The sequence below is a fragment of the Canis aureus genome, chromosome 2, assembly GCF_053574225.1.
Source record: "Canis aureus isolate CA01 chromosome 2, VMU_Caureus_v.1.0, whole genome shotgun sequence".
Classification (NCBI taxonomy): Eukaryota; Metazoa; Chordata; class Mammalia; order Carnivora; family Canidae; genus Canis; species Canis aureus.
In genome coordinates, this window is record NC_135612.1 from 36155712 (window position 1) to 36182394 (window position 26683).

The 26683-nt window shown below is 34.0% G+C and overlaps 1 protein-coding gene across 8 annotated transcripts in view; it reads left to right on the plus strand.

Moving 5' to 3' along the window:
• Positions 1 to 26683, plus strand: part of UBE3A (ubiquitin protein ligase E3A) — a 95820-nt gene that overhangs the window by 46979 nt on the left and 22158 nt on the right. For all 8 annotated transcript variants that reach the window (XM_077868533.1, XM_077868508.1, XM_077868543.1 and 5 more), the window contains 2 exons: positions 11822 to 12129; positions 18764 to 20007. In XM_077868533.1, coding sequence (XP_077724659.1) covers positions 11822 to 12129; positions 18764 to 20007 — 1552 coding nt within the window. The remainder of the gene's footprint in view (positions 1 to 11821; positions 12130 to 18763; positions 20008 to 26683) is intronic.

The window sequence follows — 26683 nt, forward strand, 5'->3', positions numbered from 1 at the left end:
TTATACCATTAGGTATAATCTTAGCTTTTCATATATGGCTTTCATTATGTTGAGGTAATTTTCTTTGTGTTGTTTCTTGAGTGTTTTTATTATGAAAAGATGTTCATTTTTGTCAGATGTTTTCTCTGCATCAGTTGAGGTGATCATGTTATTTTTGTCCTTTGTTTTGGTTGAGTGTTTGATTGATTTTTGTATTGTGAAGCATTCTAACATTCTAGGAATAAATCCCACTTGGTAATGATAAAACTCTCCTGATGTGTTAATTGAATTCTACTTGACTAGTATTTTATTGAGGATTTTTACATCACTAATCAGGGATATTGGTCTGTATTTTTCTTTTCTTTGTCTCATTTTGGTATCCGGGTAATGCTGGCTTCATGGGATGAGTTTGGAAGTGTTTTCAGTTTTTTGGAGAAATTAGAGATGGATTCTTACTAATCCCTTTTTAAATCATTGGTGGAATTCTCCACTGAAACTGTCTGGTCCTGTGTTTTTCTTTGTTGGTAGGTTTTGGTTTACTGATTTGATATCTTTACTTAGGTTGCTTCAGATTTTTTATTTACTTATGATTCTGTTCTGTTAGATTATATGTTTTACAAGTATATTCATGTCTTCTAGATTATTCAGTTTGTTGGCATATATCGTCAACAACAGTCTCTTACGATCCTTTTTATTCTTGTGGCATCAATGTTGATATTCCCCATTATTGAAAGTGGAGTATGGAAATGTCCTACTATTATTGTGTTACTATTTGTCTTAGTTCTTTTTCGGTGTTTAAAATATCCGGGTGCTCTTCTGTTAGGTGTACATATATTTATAATTGTAATGTATTTCTTGTGAATTAACCCTTTAATTATTTGATGTGTTGTTTCTTACTATAGTTTTTAACTTGAAAGTTTTTTTGTGGTGTATGTGTATATGTCTATCATATACATATTTAATATATATGTATGAGACTAATCCCTCTCTTTTTTGGTTATTTGCATATGATCTCTTTTTCAAGCCTTTCACTTTCACACTGAGTATATCCCTATATCTAATGTGAGTCCCTTATAGGTAGCATATAGCTGTTTCTTTTTTTTTTTAAATCCATTCAGCCACTCTGTCTTTTGATTGAGGAGTTTAATCCACTTATATTTAAAGTTATTACTAATGGGAAAAATTATTGCCATTTTTTGTTTTTTGTATGGTTTTAAATTAATTTTTCCTTCTTGTCTGTGAGGTCTTCCTTTGTGTTTCGTTGGTATTTTTTTGTAGTGACATATTTTGATTCCTGTCTCTCTTTTGTGTATCTTCTATAAGCATTTTCTTTCTGGTTACCATGGAGATTACATAAAACATCTTATAGTTGTAATCTGTTTCAAACTGATAGCAATTTCAATTGCATACAAAAACAGCTCCTTTACATCTCTCCCCCCTTTTTGTTATTATTGACACAAATTATGTCTTTTTATGTTTTATATCATCTACCATATATTTACAATTCTAAAAAATGTTTTCATCTTTCAGATCTGCCTGAATTGATTTACTCACCACTATTACAGTATTAAAAGATTCTGTATTTGCCTATATATTTAACTTTACCAAATATCTTTATATTTTTGCATGATTTTATATTGTTTACAGTCCTTTTTTATTGTTATTGTTGTTGAAAGACTTTTTGTATTTTTTGTAAGGCAGGTCTAGTAGTGATGAACTGTCAGCTTTTGTTTATCCCTGGAGGTCTTTATTCTCCATTCCTGAGGGTCAGTTTTTCTATATATGGTATTTTTGGTTTGTAGTTATTTTTTTCAGCACCTTGCATAGATTGTCCCACTTCTTTCTGGTTTTTCTTGAAGACTTCTGCCTTGTAGAAGACTAATCATTTTTCTTTTGCTGCTTTCAAGATTCTGTCTTTGACTTTTGATAGTGCATTTTAGTATCTGCCTCTGGGTTCATTATAGTTGAGAGTCCTTCAAACCTCTTAAAATTAGATGTCCATTTCCTTCCTCATATTTGGGAAGTGTTTGACCATTGTTTTTTCAGGTAAGCTGTCTGCCACATCCTCTCTTCTAGGGTTCCTCTGGTTCATCTATTGGTCAACTTGGTGGTATCCTAAAAGTGTGTTAGGCTTTCTTCACTTTATATTTTAAAATTTCCCTCTGACTCAATAATTTCAAGTGGGGCCTGCCTTTGACTTTATTTTCTTTCTTCTGCTTGGTTTAAGTCTTCTGTGGATCCTCTCTCATGAATTTTCAATTCACTTATTGTATTATTTACCTCTAGAATTTTTGTTTGGTTCTTTTTTATATTTTCTTTTTGTTGATACTCTTATCTTGCTTATGAGTGGTGATTTCATCTAGTCTCCTATGTTCTCTTGTAGCAAATTGGTTTTCCTTAGGCAATTATATTGCATTTTTGTCAGGTTAATTCATAGATCTCTGTTGTTTTTGTTTTGTTTTGTTTTTGTTTTTCTTGAGAGAGGGAGAGTGAGAGTGTGTGACAGCAGGGCTTAATGCTTGTAGTTTCCCAAATGAAGAGGTTTGTTGGTTTCTTTTCCAAGAGCTTACATATAGTCTTTTAGCCTCTTAGGTCTTTCTGTAGTACTTCAGGTTCTCTGGTGCTGCAAGAAGCCAGTGAACTGTCTTGTTTTCTAAAGCCTCTAGGCATCTAGTGTATGCTGGTTCCAGCCATGCTCCAAGTCAGGTGAGATAGAAACTAGTTGCTTCAGTAGCTCCATTTACCCCCAAAAAACAGGAATGTTGGACATAATTACAATGGGTGAAGCTGCAGGTTGGGCTTTTCATCATGATTACAAACTGTGCCAGTTTGGGGAGATATTAAAGGAATTGAAATAACACAGCTTTCTGTACATGTTTCTGGCTGTTTTTGGCTTTGAGCTTACGTGGGTTGCTGTAACTTTCGAACTGGTTTCTAGAGGTCTCATAAAGGGTTTTCAAACCATGTGTAAGTTAGTGTTTTTGTGAGGGAATAAGTTCTGGGGCCTTATTTTCCTCTGTTGCTGATGTCATTCCTTGGTTCGCTTTTTATCTTTGTTCAGATAAATTTAGTATATCTCCAGTTCAGTTGGTAGGAGAAAATGCTAGAAGAGTCATTTATCCCCTATATAGAGCTAACTTTAATGTATAGTAACTAATCCTTAGTATAAGTTCAAAGATCTCTTTTAAGGGTTTTCTCATAACACTGGAAGAACTCTACTTGTTTTTCAACAGTATCTATAAAAGCTCTTATATGTTTCCAAAGTTTACTCAGCTCTCTAAACCCCTAAAATAGATGATTTTTTAAGAGTGATCCAGATATTTGTAATGCAAAATAATCAGTTAACCATACCTTCTTTTATCACAGAATTTATAACATTGCCTGGTCAGTGGTAGACACTCAAGTATAAATTAACCAAGGAATACATTTTGTCTTGATTATAGTGAATCAGAAAGAGATGAAAAGACTATTTCATGATTATCACAGAGAATTGATAGATGCACTACACTAATGGCAACAACTCTTTTGTGTTTCTATCCTTTTAGGATCTTAATTGGAGGAAGCAGATGGATATAATTTGTGTTTAGTTCATTATAACCTCACTGTAAAATGTGACACTTTTAGAGGAAAAAACAGGTTAAAGTTGAATAATTTTAACAGTTTTACAATTTTAATTCATGTTTAATGTATAACAGGTACTTTGGGCAGATTATAAACCTCAATAAAATAATGCTTAGAGATTATTATGGTAAACATATTTATTATTAGTAAAAATACTGACTTATAATTAGTTTTTTTCCCTTGAAAAATGTATCTTACTTTATAGTTAATGGCTTATTGGTTAAATATGGTAATAATGACTTTCCAATCAGAGTCAATCTTGCAATAATCTAATATTTCCTGCAATTCCTCTGTAAACAACAGACCTAACCTTAAACCTACCATAACCATGTCACAGACATCTTATGTCATCCATTTATATAAGTTGTACGATCTAGGATACCATTGTTCACTCTTCCAAAATTTTTATGTTTAATGTAACTTTGGGGGAGGGAGTGGAGTGTTTACAGAGGTAACATCCCAGAAGGAACAAAAAGATGTCCTTACTTTGAGAAACCACTAAGTAAATGGTGATGGCTTTATACACATTATGTAATAAGTCTTTTACTTCTGGCTTCTTAATTCCTCACATCTTCATTTAACTTGATCTTCAATTAAAGTCACTCACATTGACGTTTTTTGATCTTTGCCTTTTTATCTCCTTTATTCTTTACTTGATCTACCATTAGTTTTGCATGTCATAGTTACTATTCCTTATATCGTTGTTTTTAATTCTAATTCCACTAATTCCAAATGTGTTGTTCACTAACACATTTTCACTTTCTGAGGGTATCAATTGTTGTGGCTTCCTTATCTTTATGCCTATATTCATTACTTATTTTCCAACTACTTGTTATGTTTAAGATTTTTTTCTCTCTCTCTTTTTAAGATTTTATTTATTCATGAAAGACACAGAGAGAGAGGTAGAGACATAGGTAGAGGGCGAAGCAGGCTCCTCGCAGGGAGCTGGATGTAGGATTTGATCTCCAGATCTGGAGATCATGCCCTGAGCTGAAGGCAGATGCTCAACTGCTGACCCACCTATGTGTCCCAAGATCTTTTTTCAACTTTAATCATCTGTGTTGTTGGGCCATCTCAGTCTTCTAATCCTAATGACTTGCCATTGGTATAGGAATATTAAACATACTTTCCTAGTATTTATCTCCTTGATAGGTAAATTAAGCTGCTATACATAGTTATGGTTAGTTTATAATTTTTATCATTATTACAGGCATGTTTTTTTGTTTTGTTTTATTTTGTTCTGTTGAATACTGGATTGATTCAAAAACTAGATTTGAAGTCAGAAAACATGGTATTAGTGCCATTGATGACACCTTGGTTTTCCTTTTTCAGCTGCTCATGACTGAAACCATTTCTTCTGCCAGTTGATTGACTGTTCTAAAAAGTTATAGTATGGTGACAGTATTTTCTTGTAGTGTTTTATTTTGAAAACTTCTATACATGTAGCAAAGTTGAAAGATTTTTGCAATTGACGCAATATGTCTATCATCTAGTTTTTACTAATAATATTTACCTTGTTTTATCACATATCATTTTGCCCATGATTCGATCTTTTATTTTTCATGCATTTCAAATTGCTGACTTCAGTGCCCTTCCCCCTAGGTGAAACTATTTTTTAAAATATTTCTGTTAACTTTTCTAGAGTAACTTTGGCCTACCACATGTAATTCATTTGTAGAACTGTCTCACTTAATCGAGCCTTAGAAATAAAATAAGTAGATAATATTACCTGTTTTAAATACATACTTTCAGGTGTCTACTTTAACTTTGAGAGCTTTCTCACTGGAAGATCTCACTCGCCCTCCTACATTATTGACTCAGTAAGAAAAGTCTGTGATATGTGAGAAAATTATAAAAAGTAAGCTATATTTTTAATTTTTTGAGGAACTGCCATATTGTTTTCTAGGGTGGCTGTACCAGTTTGCATTCCTACCAACAGTGCAAGAGGGATTTGCCTTTCTCCATATCCTCACCAACAACTGTTATTCCTTGTGTTGTTGATTTTAGCCATTCTGACATGTGTGAATTGCTATCTCCTTGTAGTTTTGATTTGTATTGCCCTGATGATGGGTGGTATGGAGCATCTTTTCATGTGTCTGCTGGCCATCTGTATTTCTTTGAAAAAAATACCTATTCGTCTTCTCATTTTTAAATTGGATTATTGTTTTTTTGGGTGTTTTATAAGTTCTTTGTATATTTTGAATACTAACCTTTTATTAGATATGTTGTTTGCAAATATTTTCTCCTATTCTGTAAGTTGCCTTTTAGTTTTGTTGATTGTTTCCTTTGCTGTGCAGAAGCTTTTTATCTTGATGAAGTCCCAGTAGTTTATTTTTGCTCTTGTTTCTCTTTCCTCAGGAGACATATCTAGAAAGAAGTTGCTATGGCCAATGTCAGTAGTTTTGGTTGCACTACCAAGTATTTACCCAAAGAATAAAAAAATACTAATTCAGAGAGATACATGCACCTCGGTATTTATAGTAGCATTATCTACAGTAGCCAAATTATGAAAACAGCCCAAGTATCCAGCTGATGAGTGGATAAGGAAGATGTGGGATATATACACAATGGAATATTACTCAGCCATTAAAACAATAAAATCTTGCCATTTGCAACGTCGTGAATGGAGCTAGAGAGTATTACACTAAGTGAAATTAAGTCAGAGAAAGACAAATACTGCATAATTTCACTCATGTGAAATTTAAGAAACAAAACTAATGAACATAAGGGGCAAACTCTGGAAAACCAAGAGACAAACTCTTAACTATAGATATCAGAGAAAGACAAATACTATATAGTTTCGTTCATAAGTAGAATTTAAGAAACAAAACCAATGAACGTTGGGGGCGGGGCGGGGGGAGTGTGGAAAATCAAGAAACAAACTCTAACTATAGAGAACAAACTGATGGTTTACCAGTAGGGAGATGGGTGGGGGAGGGGATGGGTTAAATAGGTGACGGGAATTAAGGAATATACATTTGATGAGTACTGAGTATTGTGTGGAAGTGTTGAATCACTATATTGTATACCTGAAACTAATATTAGACTGTATGTTAACTAATTGGAATTGAAATAAAAACTTTTAAAAAAAGAAAGTAAGCCATAGTTGTCCTCTTGTAGTTTTGATTGAGTGACAGATAAGGTTGTCCCTAAAGGGATCTGATAAGGAAAGGAGTCTGTCTTAATTTCCTTCCTTTTTTCTATATCTTTTTGTTCTTTTTCTTTTTATCTCTTTACTACTTTTTCTTTCTCTCTCCTTTAATTTAATCATAATTGGGATAAAGTGCACATTTTGCTGCATTGATTTGCTGAGGAGAGTGAGCAGGCCATGTGCTTAGATGGAAATGTCATTGGAGAGCAAGGAACACAGACTCTAAATTGAGAGTTGGGAAATTTTTCCTGTGAAGGGCCAGGTGGTATTTATTTTAGGATTTGCAAGCTGTACAGTCTCTTAAAACTACTCAACTCTGCTGTTGTAGTGCGAAAACAGCCATAGACAATAATTAAATTAATGAGCTTGGTTATGTTTTAATAAGACTTTTAGTCACTGGAACTTGAATTTCATATAATTTTTGCACAAAATAATTTCTTTTTTGACTTTGTCAACCATTTAAAATAGAACCATTTTGGGGGCTATAAAAACCAACTGTCTGGCTAGATTTGGCTCATGAGCCTAGATTTGGTGACTGCTACTGTATAGCAATAACTTTGCACAACTTATTTATAAAAATGTTATTATTAGTGTATGCATTCCCAACATGGAGGCCTTTTATATGCTCTAAATTATATGGGGATACAGAATTGTACAGAGATAATTCAAGGTGTCACTGGTGTGAGGAAGAAGAAAAATGTTTATATTAAACATATATATATTAACCATATTGGTTGATTGCACGGATAACATGGAGGTTCTGGCATGGCCTCCTTTCAGTCCTTTCTCATCTGTGTGACTGGTTTTTCTAGGTCTTGGGCAGAGAAGCAGACTGAATAGTAGGATATAATTTCCTTTGTCTGGTATTAAATCTCCTCTTCGTGATGTTAAAAACCCAAGTTTTGAGTCCGTCTTGGGCTCAAATCTCTTATTAGATGTGTGACTTGTTTATGTAACAGCTCTGAGCATCAGCAGAATGATGGTTTATATAGCTAATTCATAGACTTAGGAGTATCTTAGTAATAACTAGGTGCCAGGTAGTGTTGTAACTGTATATTAACTCATTTAATTCTCTCACAGCCGTGGTAATTGTCATGTATACCATCACTTTAATGATGAGGAATCTGAGACACAGAAATGTTAAGGAACTCATTCAAAGTCCCGTAGTTTTGTTTTAACATTTTATTTATTTATGACACACACATGTAGAGAGAGAGAGGCAGAGACACAGGCAGAGGGAGAAGCAGGCTCCATGCAGGGAACCTGACATGGGACTCGATCCCAGGTCTCCAGGATCAGGCCCTGGGCTGAAGGCGGTGCCAAACCACTGAGCCACCTGGGCTGCCCCAAGGTCCAGCAGTTAATAAGTGGTAGAGCCAACATGTGAATTTGGGCAGTCTGGCTTCAGAGTGCAAGCTCTTAGCTGGTAGGGTTTACAGCCTTCCAAAGTGGGAACATCTGTAGCACGTAGGTTCTCAAGAAATTACAGATACATTAAGTTTATAGAATTTTGTGGCATGTTTCCTCTCAGAAAAGTTGGTATACTTGTGAGATAGCAGATATCCATAAATGTAAGTTTCAGATTTTGATTTTTCAGGTGTTTTGCTCTTTTTTCAGTTACGTAGTATTTATGGAATTTTTTTTGGTAGGACTTTTTAGTACTACTATTGTTAAGAATTATTTTGAAATGAATCACTTTCTGTGAGACAGTATAGTGGAAATTACTTAGACTCCAGAGCAAAAAGACCTATGATTCCTTTTCTTATCCTGATTGTGCATTTTCCTTTGTGTGATCTTGGATATATGATTTTACTCTTTCAGTTCTGTCTCTTTTAGCTGTGAACTGAAGATATCTTCAAAGTCATGGGATTCAAATGAGAGATAACTATGCCAGAGTGCCCAGGCACAGTATGTCTAGTATGTTATCAGACATTCCTCAAACACTAGTACCTTGTTCGCCTACCTATTACATAGAATAACCTAAACCTTAGAACTGAAAGATGGGAAAACTGAGGCTCAGACCATTACTTGTTGAGGGTTGCACAGGTTATTAGAGGCAGAAGGAGCTGTCATTTAATGCAGTTCATCTAATTTCTCAGTCTTGTTTTTACTGTTCATACTCCTTTATACATTACATACAGAGGCATTATGTAATATGATTGGGCTTGGGGGAATTTTCCTTAGGACAAAACCTGACATTCTTATTAAGAAAATAATTAGTGTTTGGTATTTTGGATTTTGATAATTAATCATTAAAGTCCTATGGACAATTTAGCCTCAAGGCTATTCAATCATGTATATGAAATTATAAAACTAACATTTTCTCTATTAATATATGCAAGTAGCATGTTTATTATAGAAAGAATGAATTAGAAGCAAAAACATAGAAGAATTTTAAAAAACCCATTCAACATCATTTAGAGAAAATGTTAACACTTTGAAATAAAAGTGGCTTCATCTTACACTTAGAACTTTGTAACTGACTTTTATCAAATACTGATGAATGAGGAAGGCTATTCCTTGCCAAATTTAGATCTTGGTAATTTTCATTTATTCCATTCTGACATTTAATGCAGGTCATCTAATTTCTGCATGAATGCGTATCAGTTCATTTACGTAGTCCCCTATTGTTGGGCATGTCATTTTTTGCAGATTTCCTAGAAACAATGCATTTTTGCAAAATTGTCCCAATTATTTTAATTTGATCTCTGATTGTATGATTTATTCTCTGTTCATTTTTAAAACTTTTGATATATGTTCATAATTTTCCTCCAGAGTAGAAATACATATCCATTAACATTTTCTCTAGGGAAAGCTACTGTATTTTGGGAGAGGATGGTATTAATATTTCATTCTTTTCTAGAGGATAGCAACATACAGTATAAATGTTCTAAATTCTTATTCTTCTCTTTACATGTTGTCACTTAAAAGTTTTATGTAATAAATCTGGAATAGTAATCTTTAATTTTCAAAAGTTGGGTTGTTTGTAGCTATATGTAGTAAAGTAACTATTAAGTGATTCCCATGCAATTTTTAAGTGTGTTTTTGTAAGGTTTTTTTTTTTTTTTTTCTCCCTCTATTTTGCATGCATGTATTTGCATGGAACATTTTAAAAATAGAAGCATCAGAATGAATTGAATGTTTTGAATTACAGTTGACCCTTGAACAACATAGGTTTGAACTGTGCAGGTCCACTTAAATTTTTTTTTTTTTTAAATAGATATATAAACTTGGGTACTGATAAATACCAGTACAGTACTGTAAATGTATTTTGTCTTCCTTAAGATTTTTTAAATATTTTCTCTAGCTTACGTTAATGTAAGAATATAATATAAAATACATAAACATGAAACGTGTTAATCACCTCTTTATGTTATTGGTAAATCTTCTGGTCAATGGTAAGCTATTTGTAGTTAAGCTGTAGGTTACTCTAAAGTTATATGTAGATTTTCAATGATGCAAGGGGGTGGCACCTCTAATGCCAACATTGTTCAAGGGTTAATTGTGCTAGCTAATCTTTGTCACTTACCTTGATAGTTTAGAGACAAAATTAGACTTAATTAGTATGTCCCTTATCTACTACTCATTTGCCTTCTTGTTCAGTTTCTCATGATTAACAAGATACATCTCACGGTTAACAAAATGTGAACTCTATTGCCATTTGCCATTTACACGTTAGTAAGATAATTGTACTAACATTTTGAGAGTTAGGTAAATTTTTTTTAATAGTTTTGATTCTGTTCCTTAGGAATAGCTATGAATTATGGTTTTTTGGATCCAGTAGACCACTTCCCTTAAATTATGTAATCTCGCATCATCAGATAGTAGAAGCATAGATCTTAAGAGTTGAATAAACCATAGAGATAGATATTGTAGTCCAGCTTCTTGCTTGATGAAACCATCTCTTCCTCAGTATCTTTGGAACCTCTGCTGGAACAGCCAATTAGGAATGTGAATCTACATGTTTTAGGTTCACAAAGTAAGTGAAACGTAAGATTTTGCCCTAAGAGAACTTAAAATATTCCATGTTCTTATGACATGGGATTGATAAGCAAGTTCAGTGACATGTTTTAGGTTCAAGATGTATGTTCAGAATCATTTTCTTGTAATATAACACAGCTTTGGATATTTCATTTATAAGTTTATTTTTAAATCCCTTGTATGGTAGATAATTGGAGAAAAAACTTTCTCTGTTCCTATAAGTTCTGTGTTAACTATAAATCAAGTATTTATAAACTATTAAAATTGTAATTACATAAAGGGAAGCTGGGATGATACTTTAACTAGACTCTCATTTTCTTAATGTTTTTTTTTTTAGGGCAGCCCTGGTGGCGCAGCAGTTTAGTGCCGCCTTCAGCCCAGGGTGTGATCCTGCAGACCTGGGATCGAGTCCCACATCAGGCTTCCTGCATGGAGCCTGCTTCTCCCTTGGCCTGTATCTCTGCCTCTCTGCCTCCCTCCCTGTCTCGCTCATGAATCAATAAATAAAATATTTTTTAAAAATGTTATTTTTTTAATGCTAAAATACTAAAACTCTTGGCCATAAACCTTTGATTTTCTTTCATCTGTTGTGCTAAATAATTTTTTTTAAAGATTGTATTTATTCATTCATGAGACACAGAGAGAGGCAGAGGGAGAAGCAGAGGGAGAAGCCTGATTCAGGGACTGGATTCCAGGATCCCAGGATCAGGACCTGAGCCAAAGGCAAATGCTCAACCACTGGGCAACCCAGGCGCTCTGTGCTAAAAAAATTTAAGCACATATAACATTGAACAAGTTTTTTCCTCCTCTTTTTTTTTTTTTTTAAACCTAAGAAAAGCATATTTTTAAACAATGATTTTGATACGTGGTGCTGTTCCTTATCATAGTATGTTGGGCAGTATTTATCAAACATTTCAGTAGCTAAAAGTTTTATATACACAGTGAATCTCCATTTTCTACACTTCATCTTAATATCCAAGTTTATTACTTTAGTGCTTGACTAATTTGCCTTGCCTCATGATCTGTTGAGCTTTTTATGTGAGAGCTGTACTAATCTTAATCACTGTGCTTATTGTTTGAATGCTACAGGAAGCGAGCAGCTGCAAAGCATCTAATAGAACGCTACTACCACCAGTTAACTGAGGGCTGTGGAAATGAGGCCTGCACGAATGAGTTTTGTGCTTCCTGTCCAACTTTTCTTCGTATGGATAACAATGCAGCAGCTATTAAAGCCCTCGAGCTTTATAAGATTAATGCAAAACTCTGTGATCCTCATCCCTCCAAGAAAGGAGCAAGTTCAGCTTACCTTGAAAACTCGAAAGGTGCCCCTAACAACTCCTGCTCTGACATAAAAATGAACAAGAAGGAAGGACAAGGAGCAAGAGATGATTTTAGAGGTAAGATGTTCTATTTTTTTTTTTTTAAGACGTTCTATTTTTAACTGAGAATTTTGGATTGAATCTGATTGTAAATTTAAATAAAATGTATGAGGTTTTTGTTTGTTTTGTCTAATTGTGTGACATTAGGACAAGATAGTATAGTGGTGTTTATTATCATTATATTTATTCATTGTGGTAAAGGACAGAACTTATAATGGAACTAATAACTTAATGGTATCTTATGGTATCTTATTGTTCTAATGGTCTCTAATTAGAAGCAGATTATATTCCAAAAGTTGCTTTGTTAATGGATTGGAACTTTTGAACATTTTCCACTAAGAAGAATGTGTATTAAGTGGTAATCCCCTAAATTAGACCACAAAATCTAACTAAATTATCAAATAACTGGGCTGAATATGTAAAATGAGTTGTGAAACCCCAGCGTTAATGAGGGTGAAAGAAGCAGAAAAAAGTGGTGGCAGTCCTTTCCATTTCCAAGAGCAAAGCATAATTTTGTAGCCATCACTTGAGAAATAATTCAGTTTTCTTTTCAATACTCATTCCATATTCTGCTCAGCTTCTTCTAGACATTTGGCACACTCATACTGCCAAGAATCATCACCTACCAATGGCAGTCTTCACCCAAACACTTGTTTTCTAAATGATCCTGTATTCCAAAATTGTTTTAAAAATATATATATTTTTAGATCTTCAAATCCAAGGTTTCTTTTCCTTAAGAGAAGATAATCATTGTTAGTAACAAGGTAATTGAATTTCTAAATAACTGACCGGGCTCAGCTCATCAGAGGTAATTGTACTTTAAAAGAGAAAGCTTTTTGTTTAAGGCATGTATAAGTTGGAGAACACCTCTAAAGTTTTCAGTAGCATGATTTGAATGTAGGTTTAATTGGTTATATGGAATTATGTTATACCTTTCACTCTAATTTCACAGTAAAGGTGTTTTCATAACTTGATAACAACTTTATACTGTTTCAAAATGTATGATTCTGTTATATGATTTAATCTCACACTGGATAAGTCTGTGGATGTTTGTCATTATGTATAATAGGGAAGTTGCAGTTGACTCCATTATACATATTTTCCAGCAAGTGTGTACCACAGAGTAACAGTTAATAAATGTAGAATGTGCTGGTGCAATTGAATGCAGCCACCTATGGGGAATTATAGTACAGGGTAGATGGACACATGTTTTTGCCTCTGTGCTTCATCATAGGTGCTTATTGAGTAGTTATTACTAATCTTTGCTTCCTGTTTTTGCTCAAGTCTGTGTAATTTAGCAGCTCCTTATACTTTCTTCCAATATGCTACTCTGTCCTCCTACTCCCTTTTTCCTACAACTTTCTACTTACTATAGTATTTTTCCTATTAGGAATTAACAAATGCATTAAGTACACTTGTACTTTTGATTGTTAATTATATTTGTTAATTCTGATTACAAAGTTCTATATGTATTAAGTAGCCTGCCCCAAACTCTGTTTTTGCATAAAAATTTTCTTAAGTATAAAATTTTATAGACTAAGTGTATTTTCAGGAGCATGTATACATTGTAAAATACACAGATACACCATACAGAAATGTTTCTTCATTCAGCATTTTCTCAGTAGAACATCTAAACATTGTGAATGTTTGTGTCTCTTATTATAATGGTTTTTAAAGTAATTTATGTCTGATCAGCATTTTAAGTGAAACACCAAATAGGAAAAGTATGGGCACATTTTATATAGAATTAGTAGAATGTCAGAAACACTTGAAGGCATTCTGAACAGCGCATCAACAAAGGGTATCTGGGTGTTGCTGTCCTTTGAGATAGGTCATATTACTGCATTAAAAAAACCCACTTTGTTAATAAGTTTATGATTTGATGATTTAGGAAGCAGAGTGTTTTATGTTTTTTTAAAAATCTTCTTTTTAAAATTTTTTTTAAAAAGATTTTTTATTGATTTGAGAGAAAGAGCACAAGCACAGGGAGGGGCAGAGGAAGAAGCAGGCTCTGATATGGGACTCAGTCCCAGGACCCTAAGATCATGACCTGAGCCGAAGGCAGATGCTTAACCGACTGAGCCACCCAGACATCCATAGTGTGTTTTGTCCTTTAGTTACTTATAGTAGGTATATATTCTATTTTGGTTACATTTTAGGGAACAAGGGATTTTTCGTTGTTTTGTAAGAAGGTGTTATAATTTTTTCCAATTAAAATAATGGGAAATAAGCTCCCAGTTAGCAGTTTCACACTTTTCAGAAAGAGATTACTAATATTTAGCAGAAGATGCCTATATGATTTCCTCCCCACTATCTGAAAGTAGAGCATTCCAAAGAAACTTTCGTGAGCCAGGATGGCAAATAAAGTGAAAAAGCAATTACCATTAATTTCTGTGAAAACAATTTTGAGGTTCCCTTATCTAAAAAATATCCTCTCAGGCTGTTCTGATACCTTAGGACACATCTTGCTAATGGATGTACAAAATTGAGATAAACACAGATGCCTACATAGTTGAAAGTTGTGGTGACTTAAAGCTGAGATATTGAGTGTAATTCCTGGGGAAGGAGCTCGGCAGTGCCACTCTTGCTCCTCAGGGTATATGCTGCCTCTGTAATGGCTTGCTGTATAACAAATACTAAATGTTTTTTTGCTTTTTAACTTTCTTAGTATAAGTGAAGTAGCCTCATGGGAACTGTCAAAAAGCAACGTATACCTATATATCTAATAGAACAAACCTAAAAAGATTAACTCTTTATTAAAGAGTTAAAACCCATAAAAGAAACTAGGTATTGACAGTCTGATAGTAGGGGCCAAAGATCAGATTCACATTGTGTGGTAAAATTTGGTATTTTTCTGGTTGAACTTTTACAGCTTTTCATTTTATGATCACTTGAATGTAATACTCTCTTTTACTGTGGAACAAATATACAAAGAGGTAGAAATTGTAGTAAGAAATTTTATATGTTGTACAGTACATGTATATGAGTCCATTTGTCACAATGAAGATTGAATTACCTACATGTGTCTAAATTATCCTCTGCCTAATTTATTTGTTGACATGTCGGTCTGCTGCTTCCTTTATTAAAGGGATAGATTAAGACCTTTGTCAGTATTATATTATATTTGACCAATATAATCTCCATAAAATTAATAGACAAAATATATCATTTGTTCTCTTTCCTATAAAGTAACATATCCAAATAGTTTATTCAAAACCTAGAAACTATTTGGGGTGCTCCACTTTTATTTTTTACACAATTTGATAGTGTTTTTATTGACCTATATAGTACTACCTTATGGAAAAATGGTCTTGAAATATTAGTAAATACTGTTTTATATTTTTTAATTTGAAAGACAATATTTTGTAATTTGTAGAGATATGCATGCTTTTGCTTAGATAATTTGAAGATGATACTATCTTTTTTCACATATCTGCTGATTAGCAGATTCTTTTGTTGTACTACATACAATATGAGTTAATCAATTTTGCCCCTATTTATCAGGAAAATAAACACTTAGAAATTCATCAGTGGACTTCCATTTAGGTAACTGGCCAACCTGTGCTATATGCCATCACCCAGGTATAAATGAGGATTGGAATACTGATGTTTAGTTTTTATAGTTTCTATTATGATGGCATGTCAGAGAAGAGGTGGTGAATAGATTTGGAGTTAGCCAGCCTACAGTGTCTATCCAGATGACACTGTAGAGAGTTGGAAGGAAGACCAGAGTTTTCATAAGATCCCCTTTTAGATACAGAATGATTGATAATTAATTCTAATTTGGAGTTAGAAATAATCTCAGTAGAAAATTTAAGTTGATGTATTCACATGAACCAAACTAGTATAATTCAGGACACAAAACCTTTGGGGTACTATCTAGCAGTGAATGTAGACATCTTTGTATCCGTTGAGATACAGAGCTTTCATGGTTTTTGAATTATCTTTCCCCAGATCATTCATTCTTCCCTTAGCTATTAGAACAGGTAATATAGTTGGTTTGTAAAGTGAAAGTCGATTATCTAATGTTTAAAGGATATTTTCACGTCATTTATATAATGAAGTTGTTTGGCTGTCAGGTCGGAATATTTTTATTTCTGTATTTTCATTTGAAATACAGCCATTTATGTTCTTGTTAAAACAATTTATTATATCCCCAGTTACCTGATATTCATGCAAGTCATACGAGAAAAAATAAGTGTTCAGGTATGTTTCTCAGTTTCAGTAAGGTGAAATTTTGCGATTATTTTTACCTTATCTCAGATTATAAATGAAGGATGTGTTTTTTTGTTTTTCTTTTAGAGTAGATCATGAGAGTGAGTACATTAGAGCTAAGCTATTTTTAATTTTAAAATGTTTTTTTTCCTTTTTTTTTTTTAAGTTGGATTCATGCTAAGTACCAGGAAGTTCATTATTTGAGGTGTTGAATCTATGAGTTGTCAATTGTGTGATGTCTCCAGCCATGGAGATTTACTACTCTTTGAGTTGGAATCTTCTTTTTTTTAAGATCTTATTTATTTATTCATGAGAGAGAGAGAGAGAGAGAGAGAGGCAGAGGGAGAACCAGGCTCTCTGTGGGAAGCCTGATGCAGGACTCCATCCTAGGACCCCCGGATCAGGGATCACAACCTGAGCCAAAGGCAGAGATGCTCAACCACTAAGCCACCCAGGAGCTCCTTGGTTGGAATGCTTTTATAGGGTTTTCCTTTTCAGTCACTGTACTCAGTGCTTTCTAATGAAAAAGTCAAATGTTATGAAAGGTCAGATTAAATTGCATGAAATAAATTAATATTTGAGTAGAAGATGACAACCTGGAGTTTTAGAAAGCAGCATGTAAAATTCTTTTTTGTTGGATGGAGGTGGTGAGTAAGCAAATTGTTAAGAGGAGAACACACACAGAGTTTTTCTTTGTTCTAATGTGTTTCATCTAGTGGCATTCCATTTTGGGAGTGGAATGCTTATGCATTCCATAACCTCCAAATTTACTCTTCATTCCTCTCAAGGGGATATATGTATAGATTTAAATTTTATGGTGAAGAGAATGAGAGCCGTATGTTTTTGTCTGAAGGAGCATAATAGCAAATACAGAAAATTTTTAGAAGGTGATAATGGAGGTCTAAGCTACTGTTTAGACAGATGTGAGAGGAAAGGAAGATGCATGCCAGCAAACTGCAACAGACTCTTTCACCCCCACATTAGTAGTCCCTGACTCCAGAGATTTTTATCTCAAAAATCCTTGAAATGTTTTTTGTTTCTCTGTGAATTCATTCGAATTTCAACTTGTTAACATTACTATAACTCTGAAAATGTATAATAAATTGATATTTGGTCTTTCATTGCCTCCTGTCATTTTTGCCTCTTATGAAGTTATTTCTTTATGGAGGAGAATGGATGTGATAGAAAAACATAATAAAACTCCCTTGGATTTAAATAATACAGATTGCAAAAACAATCAGATACTCTTACTTATAAGATTTATATTACAAGAGAAGTACCAAGAAGGATTAAACATAATTAAACAGTCTCCTGGCATTCTAAAGGCTTTGAAGGCAAGATAGGGAAAGGTGAAAAGCTTCTTTCTACGTTAGCAAGGTTCAACTAAACTGCAATATTGAGTACATACCAAAAAGAGCATTAGCTTATAAACAAAGTGGAAATTTATTTCTAGCTTATCTAACGGCCATCATATTCCAGGTTGGCACCGTTCTACTTCACATAGTCTTTCAGAAATGCTTCTGTAGTGGCATTGTTATCTTCAACACATGGCTTCCAGAGCATCCTGGGAGCATCATCCCATTAGCCAGAAGGAAAAGCCTTGGCCTGAAGTAGCCCTTAACCTCAAAAACCTGGGAAACCTGGGAGATGGAGTCCAAATCTGCCCAGAAAGGAGAGGAAAAAGATTTTGGTGACTACATAGTAATCTGTTTTACTTGTCTGCTTTTATATCCGTTCTTACCCCACTGTATTTTTTATTACTCTGTAACAATATCCTGTTAGTCTATAAGGTGTCTTCTAATCTGATTCCTGGCTACAGATGGCAGTGTTTGTTAACTTCAGATCTTATGAGAAATGGTATATTAATTCTTCTCAATCACCCACAGAATGACTACCCTGGAAAAAAACTAAAAAGGAGGATTCAAAGGAAGCAGTTGGATTTTAAGATGTATAAAAATAAGACAAGGGCTATTTCCCAAAGAGGATGCTGAAGGAACCTCTCTTGCCTTCTCAGTCTTTTGAGAAGAATAGTGAGATAAGAAACCTCTCAGAAGAACAGTAGTTTCTGCTCTGAAGTGAGGTTGTAAGAAGTGTATCATTATGAATTAAATCAGCACATAGTTATCTTGGTTCATATTTATAAATTAAAGCTACATGTTAATTTCTACTGTGATTTTGAAAAGAGTTCAAGCTCATTAAAAGCTATATATTATGAAGGAATATAAAAGATGAGATTGTTGCTATTAGTAGTAGTTCATTGAAAAAATAGGAAAATATATTTTGTTTGTTGAATCTAAATATTAGATCTGTTTTTAAAAGAGTTGTAATTCAACTGGTATTGAGTACAAAAGGGCTGTTTTACTTTTCACTAGAACTTAAGACAAAATAAACATACTTCTAAAAATAAATGTTCTCCTTTTTTTCTCTAACTTTCTAGATGTGACTTACCTAACAGAAGAGACGGTGTATGAAATTCTTGAATTATGTAGAGAGAGAGAGGATTATTCCCCTTTAATCCGTGTTATTGGAAGAGTTTTTTCTAGTGCTGAGGCATTGGTACAGAGCTTTCGGAAAGTCAAACAACACACCAAGGAAGAACTGAAATCTCTTCAAGGAAAGGATGAAGACAAGGATGAAGATGAAAAGGAAAAAGCTGCATGTTCTGCTGCTATGGAAGAAGATTCAGAAGCATCTTCTTCAAGGATAAGTGATAGTTCACAAGGAGATAACAACTTACAAAAAATAGGCCCTGATGATGTGTCTGTGGATATTGAGGCCATTAGAAGGGTCTATACCAGATTACTCTCTAATGAAAAAATAGAAACTGCTTTTCTCAATGCACTTGTGTATTTGTCACCTAATGTGGAATGTGACTTGACGTATCACAATGTATACTCTCGAGATCCTAATTATCTGAATTTATTCATTATTGTAATGGAGAATAGAAATCTACACAGTCCTGAATATCTGGAAATGGCTTTGCCATTGTTTTGCAAAGCAATGAGTAAGCTACCCCTTGCAGCCCAAGGAAAATTGGTTAGACTGTGGTCTAAATACAGTGCAGACCAAATTCGTAGAATGATGGAAACATTTCAGCAACTTATTACTTACAAAGTCATAAGCAATGAATTTAACAGTCGGAATCTAGTGAATGATGATGATGCTATTGTTGCTGCTTCAAAGTGCTTGAAAATGGTTTACTATGCAAATGTAGTGGGTGGGGAAGTGGACACAAATCACAATGAAGAAGATGATGAAGAGCCCATCCCTGAATCCAGTGAATTGACACTTCAGGAGCTTTTGGGAGAGGAAAGAAGAAATAAGAAAGGTCCTCGAGTGGACCCATTGGAAACTGAACTTGGTGTTAAAACTCTGGATTGTCGAAAACCACTTATCCCTTTTGAAGAGTTTATTAATGAACCACTGAATGATGTTCTAGAAATGGATAAAGATTATACTTTTTTCAAAGTAGAAACAGAGAACAAATTCTCTTTCATGACATGTCCCTTTATATTGAATGCTGTCACAAAGAATTTGGGATTATATTATGACAATAGAATTCGCATGTACAGTGAACGAAGAATCACTGTTCTCTACAGCTTAGTTCAAGGACAGCAGTTGAATCCATATTTGAGACTCAAAGTCAGACGTGACCATATCATAGATGATGCACTTGTCCGGGTAAGTTGGGCTAATGCTTAAAAACTAGTATTAGAATAAATACCTAATGCTGGGGAGATTGTAATACAGTTCAGTGAATTCATTTTATAAGTAGACTGCTTAAAAAAATTACATGGCATTACGTGGTATAGAAACATTTGGGCATTTTGTATTATAAGTGTAAATATTATACGTTTGTTGTTCCTGTCCAAATTTATAAATGTGTTCCACAAAGTATTGGTTGTCTTGAATAATGATCACTCTCTCTTTGGGAAAAACAAACAAACAGACTTCTTAAGTATCAACAACTAACTCTAAAAGTTTCTTCTCTGTTCAGAAGACAAATGGATGTTGGAAAAAGACCTGAGCACAGGAACAAGGGGGAATGTGGACATACCAATAAGTATAAATGTCAAATCTTAACTGGGAAAAGTGGTATAATAAACTCATAAAGAAATAAGTAGTATCCAAAAAAATTCCGTGACTTAAAATTTAGAGTTAGTGTGAAGTTGAAATGATCTGGGCAGTTTGGTGTGCTGCTCTAGTAAGAGTTCTGTTCATTCTGGATCATTTACAGGAGCCCCTGTATAGCACTACCTGACTGTGGTATTTTCTTACCACTTAAATATTTTGGAGTTGGTTGGAACTACTGGGAAAACATCAGCCATTCCAGGAATCTAAATTAATGGTGCTTTGTCATCAACCCAGTCCAGGGAGCTTGAGCTGGGAGAATATTGGGAACACAAGTACCCACTTCTAACTTCCTGTTTTTCCAGATTTGCTGCCTTTTGTTCATTACTTGCTTCTACAAAAATTAAAAATTTTAGTGCCCCCATTTAAGAACGGAGGCCTGGCCAGAAGATAGAAACCAATTGCCAATCACCAGCAACTTATTTTCCATAGTTTAGCAGAATGATGTAGAGTATCTGTATGACATGAGTGATGTGTTGTGAAAAATGTGTTGAAAATCTTGTAAATTTCAGTTGTTAGAGTAGAATTGCAAATCCCAAGACTATACACTTTATGGTTGGCTTCTTGGGTTGGGATCCTTTCATCTATCTCCAATAAAAACTATGCCTAGCCTTTAAAAAGCAGTGAAGTTATTCTCCATAAGATTCAATCCAGAGTTAGAAATTAAAAAAAAAAAAAATAATTGTCCACCTTCCTAATCCGCCTTCAGCTAAGAAATCTACCCAACTAATCTGCCTTCAATTAAGAAATCTACCCAACTTTATTTTCCTTCCCCTTGTTTCCCACCACCACCTCCTCTTAGTAAAGCAAGGCTAAGAACCAATAAAAGTTTAAGTACTTGTTGTATACTTATTTTGTCATCTAGAATTTTGAGGAAACAGTCATTTTTGTTTATAAGGCCTTTTTAAAAGCAGGTTTTAGGGTAAAACTGGACTTTTTAATTATGCTGAGGTTTTTTAGTGAGTTCTGCTTAATTATGTCAAGCCAGAATATTATATTTGACCAATTTTAAACCAGGATTCACTAAATAATAAATGTACTTAACTGTTACCAGTTCATGAAAGTTCACTTCAGAAATCTTATGTATGAGGCACTTTGCTAAGCAGTAGAGATATAAAAATGAATTATGATACTAAGAAGCTTCTTAGGGACTAAAATACTCATATTAATAAGCAAATTTATTCTTCCTTCCCTTTTTTCTTTTTTTTAATGACAGAAAAGGTTAGGAGAAAAACATCAAAATAGGCCTTGTGAGACAGTCAAATTGATCCTATTTTAAAAAACATTCATAGCTGGTATGGTTATGATAAAGTCCTAGTATTTTAGGACAAACTACAACAAAAAGTAGTTTAAGGTCCTCTTAGCTGAACTCTGAAAAGTACTGATGGAATTTTAATATCTTACTCTTCAAGGATCTACTTTACTTTTTTCTTAAAGCCTTATTCTTCCTCCTGTATCAGTTTGACAAAATAAAGCTATTGACCACTTTCTTATGACCTGCTAATTTGAACTAGAGAGTAGGTTGGGAAGAGAAAAAGAAATGAGAATTTTGGTGAGTTCAATGTTAATAAGTAATTAAGGTTATAGGATCATATACTTTTTTTTTTTTTTTAAGATTTTATTTATTCATGAGAGACAGAGACAGAGAGAGAGAGGCAGAGGGAGAAGTAGGCTCCATGCAGGGAGCCCTACGTGGGACTCGATCCCAGGTCTCCAGGATCACACCCTGGGCTGCAGGCGGCGCTAAACCGCTGCGCCACCCGGGCTGTCCCAGGATCATATACTTTAAAAGCTAAAAGGAGCCTTTGCAGTTCATCTACTCATTAGTTTACAAATGAGGCCCAGAAAATAGTGACTACATATATGGCACTCTAGGGTATGTTTCTGTGTTAGTTCTTATTTTTTAGTTATGAATTGTAAGGCTGACTGGCATGGTAGAAAAGAGGAGGAGTGGAGGAGTACCTTCAGTTAATAATTACAATTTTGCTTTTTTTTAATAAAAAAATATGTTCCTTCACTTTCGTGTACCATGTAATTCAAAGACTAGCAAATTATGTCCTATGTAGGGTTTTTAGAGTAACTGGGTTTTGTTTGTTTTAAAGATTTATTTAGGGATCCCTGGGTGGCACAGCGGTTTAGCGCCTGCCTTTGGCCCAGGGCGCGATCCTGGAGACCCGGGATCGAATCCCACGTCGGGCTCCCGGTGCATGGAGCCTGCTTCTCCCTCTGCCTGTGTCTCTGCCTCTCTCTCTCTCTCTCTGTGACTATCATAAATAAATAAAAATTAAAAAAAAAAAAAAAAAAAAAAAAGATTTATTTATTTATTTATTTATTTATTTATTTGAGAGCGTGAGGGGGGGGTGGCGCAGAAGAAGTGGGAAAGTGAATCTCAAGCAGACTCAGCACAGAGCCCGATGCAGGGCTCGAGATCACAACCTTGAGATGAGGACCTGAGCTGAAACCAGCAGTTGGGCCCTTAACCAACTGAGCCACCCAAGCGCCCCAGAGGAGCTGTTTCTGATGGCAGCTGAAGAATACTGTTTACAGTATTTTATTGAACCTTAGATACTATTGATTGGAGGACACACTATTATTTTCTTAGTACTAAAAGGGAAAAAAAAAAAAGCTGCCAATTAGTTGTGAGATGCCATCAATTTTATGGTATATCCTGATTTCAGAGATGTTAAAATGTGAAAAAGGAATTTTAGAACCAATGAAATAATGGTAAAATATAAGTTGTCTGGTCACAAGTAGGTATCTCAGAATCATTTAAGAACTACCCACACCTCTAAGTTACTGGAGTATTTCTCCCTGTGACTTTGATTAGTTCTTGTTGTTGTTTCTTAGAAAATCATACAGTGATACTCATGAGCTCACTTGAATTAAAACAATCCAAACTCATAAGGTTTTTACAATATTTTACTAATAACATTTACCTATTTGTATATTCTTTTAAAAGTAGATGATTTGTCATTTTTCTTAGCATTCCCAGGGGAAAGGGGTATGAGATTTTATTTTACTTTTTATTTTAGGAGATGATATTAGGAGAATATGGATATCATGAAAGACAGCATGGCCACCTGTCATGTACCCTAAAACTGTCTTCACATCTGCATGTTTTAAAAAAAAAAAAATCCAAGCTTCTACCTTCTAGAGATTCAGATTAGGAGCTCTGATAATAGAGCCTAGGAATTCTATTTCTGGTAGTGCCCCCAGATATTCTGATAAAGCCAGACTACAAATCGATATTTGGGAAGATGGCGGTTGGTACAGTTTATATATACATATTTATTGAGGCCATTTTTAAGGGTTTTTTTTGTTTTTTTGTTTTTTTTTAAGATTTTATTTATTCATGAGAAATAGAGAGAGAGAGAGGCAGAGACATAGGCAGAGGGAGAAGCAGGCTCCATGCCGGAAATCCAATGTGGAACTCGATCCCGGATCTCCAGGATCATGCCCTGGGCTGAAGGCAGATGCCCAACCACTGCACCACCCAGGGGCCCCTATTGAGGCCAGTTTTATATACAAGTACATATTTAGGAAACTAGCAATCTTTGAGAGCAGGTTTAGAATAAGGGTTGACAATGGTATGCAACTTGTTTCAGATTAGGCAGGCAGGTCCTAGAATTCTGGATTGGGATCTAAAGACTGAAAGGAATGGCTGAAATGTAAACTGAGTAGGAAAGTCCAAAAATACGAACTAGAGCTGATCAAGGTGATAAGCACAAATGAATAGCCCTACTACCAACTGTTTCCCTCAGTTCCATTCATTTTTTTCCTGAGCTGTGACAGGGCTATCTAACCGAGGCCCCAGCATTTTCCTTGGCAAACACCCTTAGTTATAATTTAAATAAAACTTGATTCTTTTATTTTTCACAATTGATGATTACTTTAAGAATAATATCCTGTGCTGCTCTGAGTATGATTGATTTTATCTTGTACATTCAGTATATTGTGCTTAATGCAATGACCATTATTGTTTTTTATGATTTATTCTAAATGAAATGAAGAACTTCATACCTGATTTATGTCCTCAAAAGAGATAAAAAGAATGAAGTAGATCTGCATAGATTCTCAGCATTATATAATAAACTAAGAAAATGAAACTTGTCAAACTTCTTAGTTTTATGTGTGAGACAAATGAAACTCAGATTCTGGCCTATAGAAATTAATGGCAGAATTGGAAATAGAACAAGGTCTATTGGTCTGCTGGTCTCACAAGCAGATGTGGTTATATGATATGGCTGTTACTCAAACATCTAAACTTTATATGTAAGATCTAGAAAACTTCAACTGTTTATAGAGAAATGAAAATGAACAAATGTATCTGGATAATCTAAAGATCTTGTTCTAGTCAGTAGCTTGAAAGTGTAAACAAAGTGTTTAACCCTAGAGTCTAATAAGTTGAAGTTGCTTAAGCCAGCCATTCTTCAAGATCTTAGGTATTCTTAAGTATTAGGTCTATTTTATGTGACTACTACTTCTACTTAAATATCTATACTACTAAGGAATTTTTTCAGTTATGGATAAAGATGACTTTATCATAAGTAATAGTAGCCCAGAATACTATTTAAAGGATGGGGTTTTTCTTTTGACTCTTGTAAATCTGGCAAGTATGATATTTTTATAATAAGATGTCATCCTACCTAGGTATTCTGGGAATGCTTTGATACCAGATCAATTTTTTAAAAAATGATCTCTCTAGGATTTCATCATCATGGCCAATTAAAAGTTCAGAAATTGAAAATCGTTTTGTCCAACAATTGATGAAATCAAGAGTCTTAGTAAGAAGAGGAAGTCATATAAGGAAGAGGTAGATTTCATTACATCCAGTCTACTTTTGTTTATTTTCCCCCAGCAATCTGTCTTTTTCCAGTCTCCTTATTAAACTAATATAAAATATATTCTACTGTAAGAAAATCTGTATATAAAAATACAGCTCTATGTACTATAAATGATTTCAATTCAAGGATGCATACAGATTCTCATTTTCACAATGTTCACTGACATAGTCTTTAAGTTTCCAAATATTCTTCATTCAAGGCAGCTTTTGATTTTCAAAATTCTGTATTAAATGGTATATATGTATTACAGAGAGTTATACACCTTTACTGTTCTTAAATCATTCTCCATTTGAACATTGAGTCAGAAGTGGTTGTTTTAAGAAAAATAAAAATAAGTGCAGTTCCTTAAGTTCCTTAATAATAATAGCCTTTATCAAAATGATAACTGGTAAATTTTAATGTTAAAATTAAAAGTAAAAGTTGTTTTTTAAAGGTAGGCTACCCTTGTATATTATATGTAAATGATAAAATATTATAGAACCACTTAATAGATACTCAAGAATAATAATCTAACAGATAATAATAGGAAATTTTTAATTGTAGAGTTCAATTGCTTCAAATACCTATTTCTCAAATCATTCTTTTTCATGTTTGCATTTGACATCCTGATTCTAAATTACATTTATTGTAAAAAATAATATGTAGAAAAGGGTAAAGAAGAAAATAAGTCACTTGTAATCTCAAAAAAGATTTTTGCTAATTGTTGAGAGTAGGAGGGCCTAGTATAGTAGTTAAGAGCTTGTTGCCTGGATTAGAATCTCTGTCTACCATTTACTCATACTGAAAACAAGTATTGAATCTCTCATTATTTTGGGATCTTCATCTGTAAAATGGGAGTGATAATATTACTGGCCATATAAGACTGTTGTGCAAATGAAGTGAATTGGTAAATGTAAAGTGCTTAGAAGAGTGCCCTGGCACATAAGTGCTATATATTATTTTTGTGTTGTTATTGAAATATTTTGTTTTATACTGCCTGGGTTTGGTTTTCAGGCAAGGTTGAAAAAAATTTTAGTACAAATAAAAGTAACAACAACAAAAGCTAGTAGGTATATGGTATTATTGTACAGGGAATTCATCTAAGTGCTTCGCATGTATTAATTTTTGCTTAATATATCATTCTCATTTTATAGATGAAATTAGCAGAAAGATAAAGCTACATGATTACGATTAATTATGGAACATTGCAGTAAATTATTTTGGCACTTGGGTGGGGGAGCAGAGTGGAGATTGGTGGAGATGGACAGACGTAATATTTTATTAATAATGAAGATAAAATTGTTTCAGTGTCATACAAAGTGTCTTAGGTGTAGCTAAGACTATAACACATGGTCTCTGAATCCTGTAGAAATGACGCCAAATCCTTTAAAAGATATAATCAC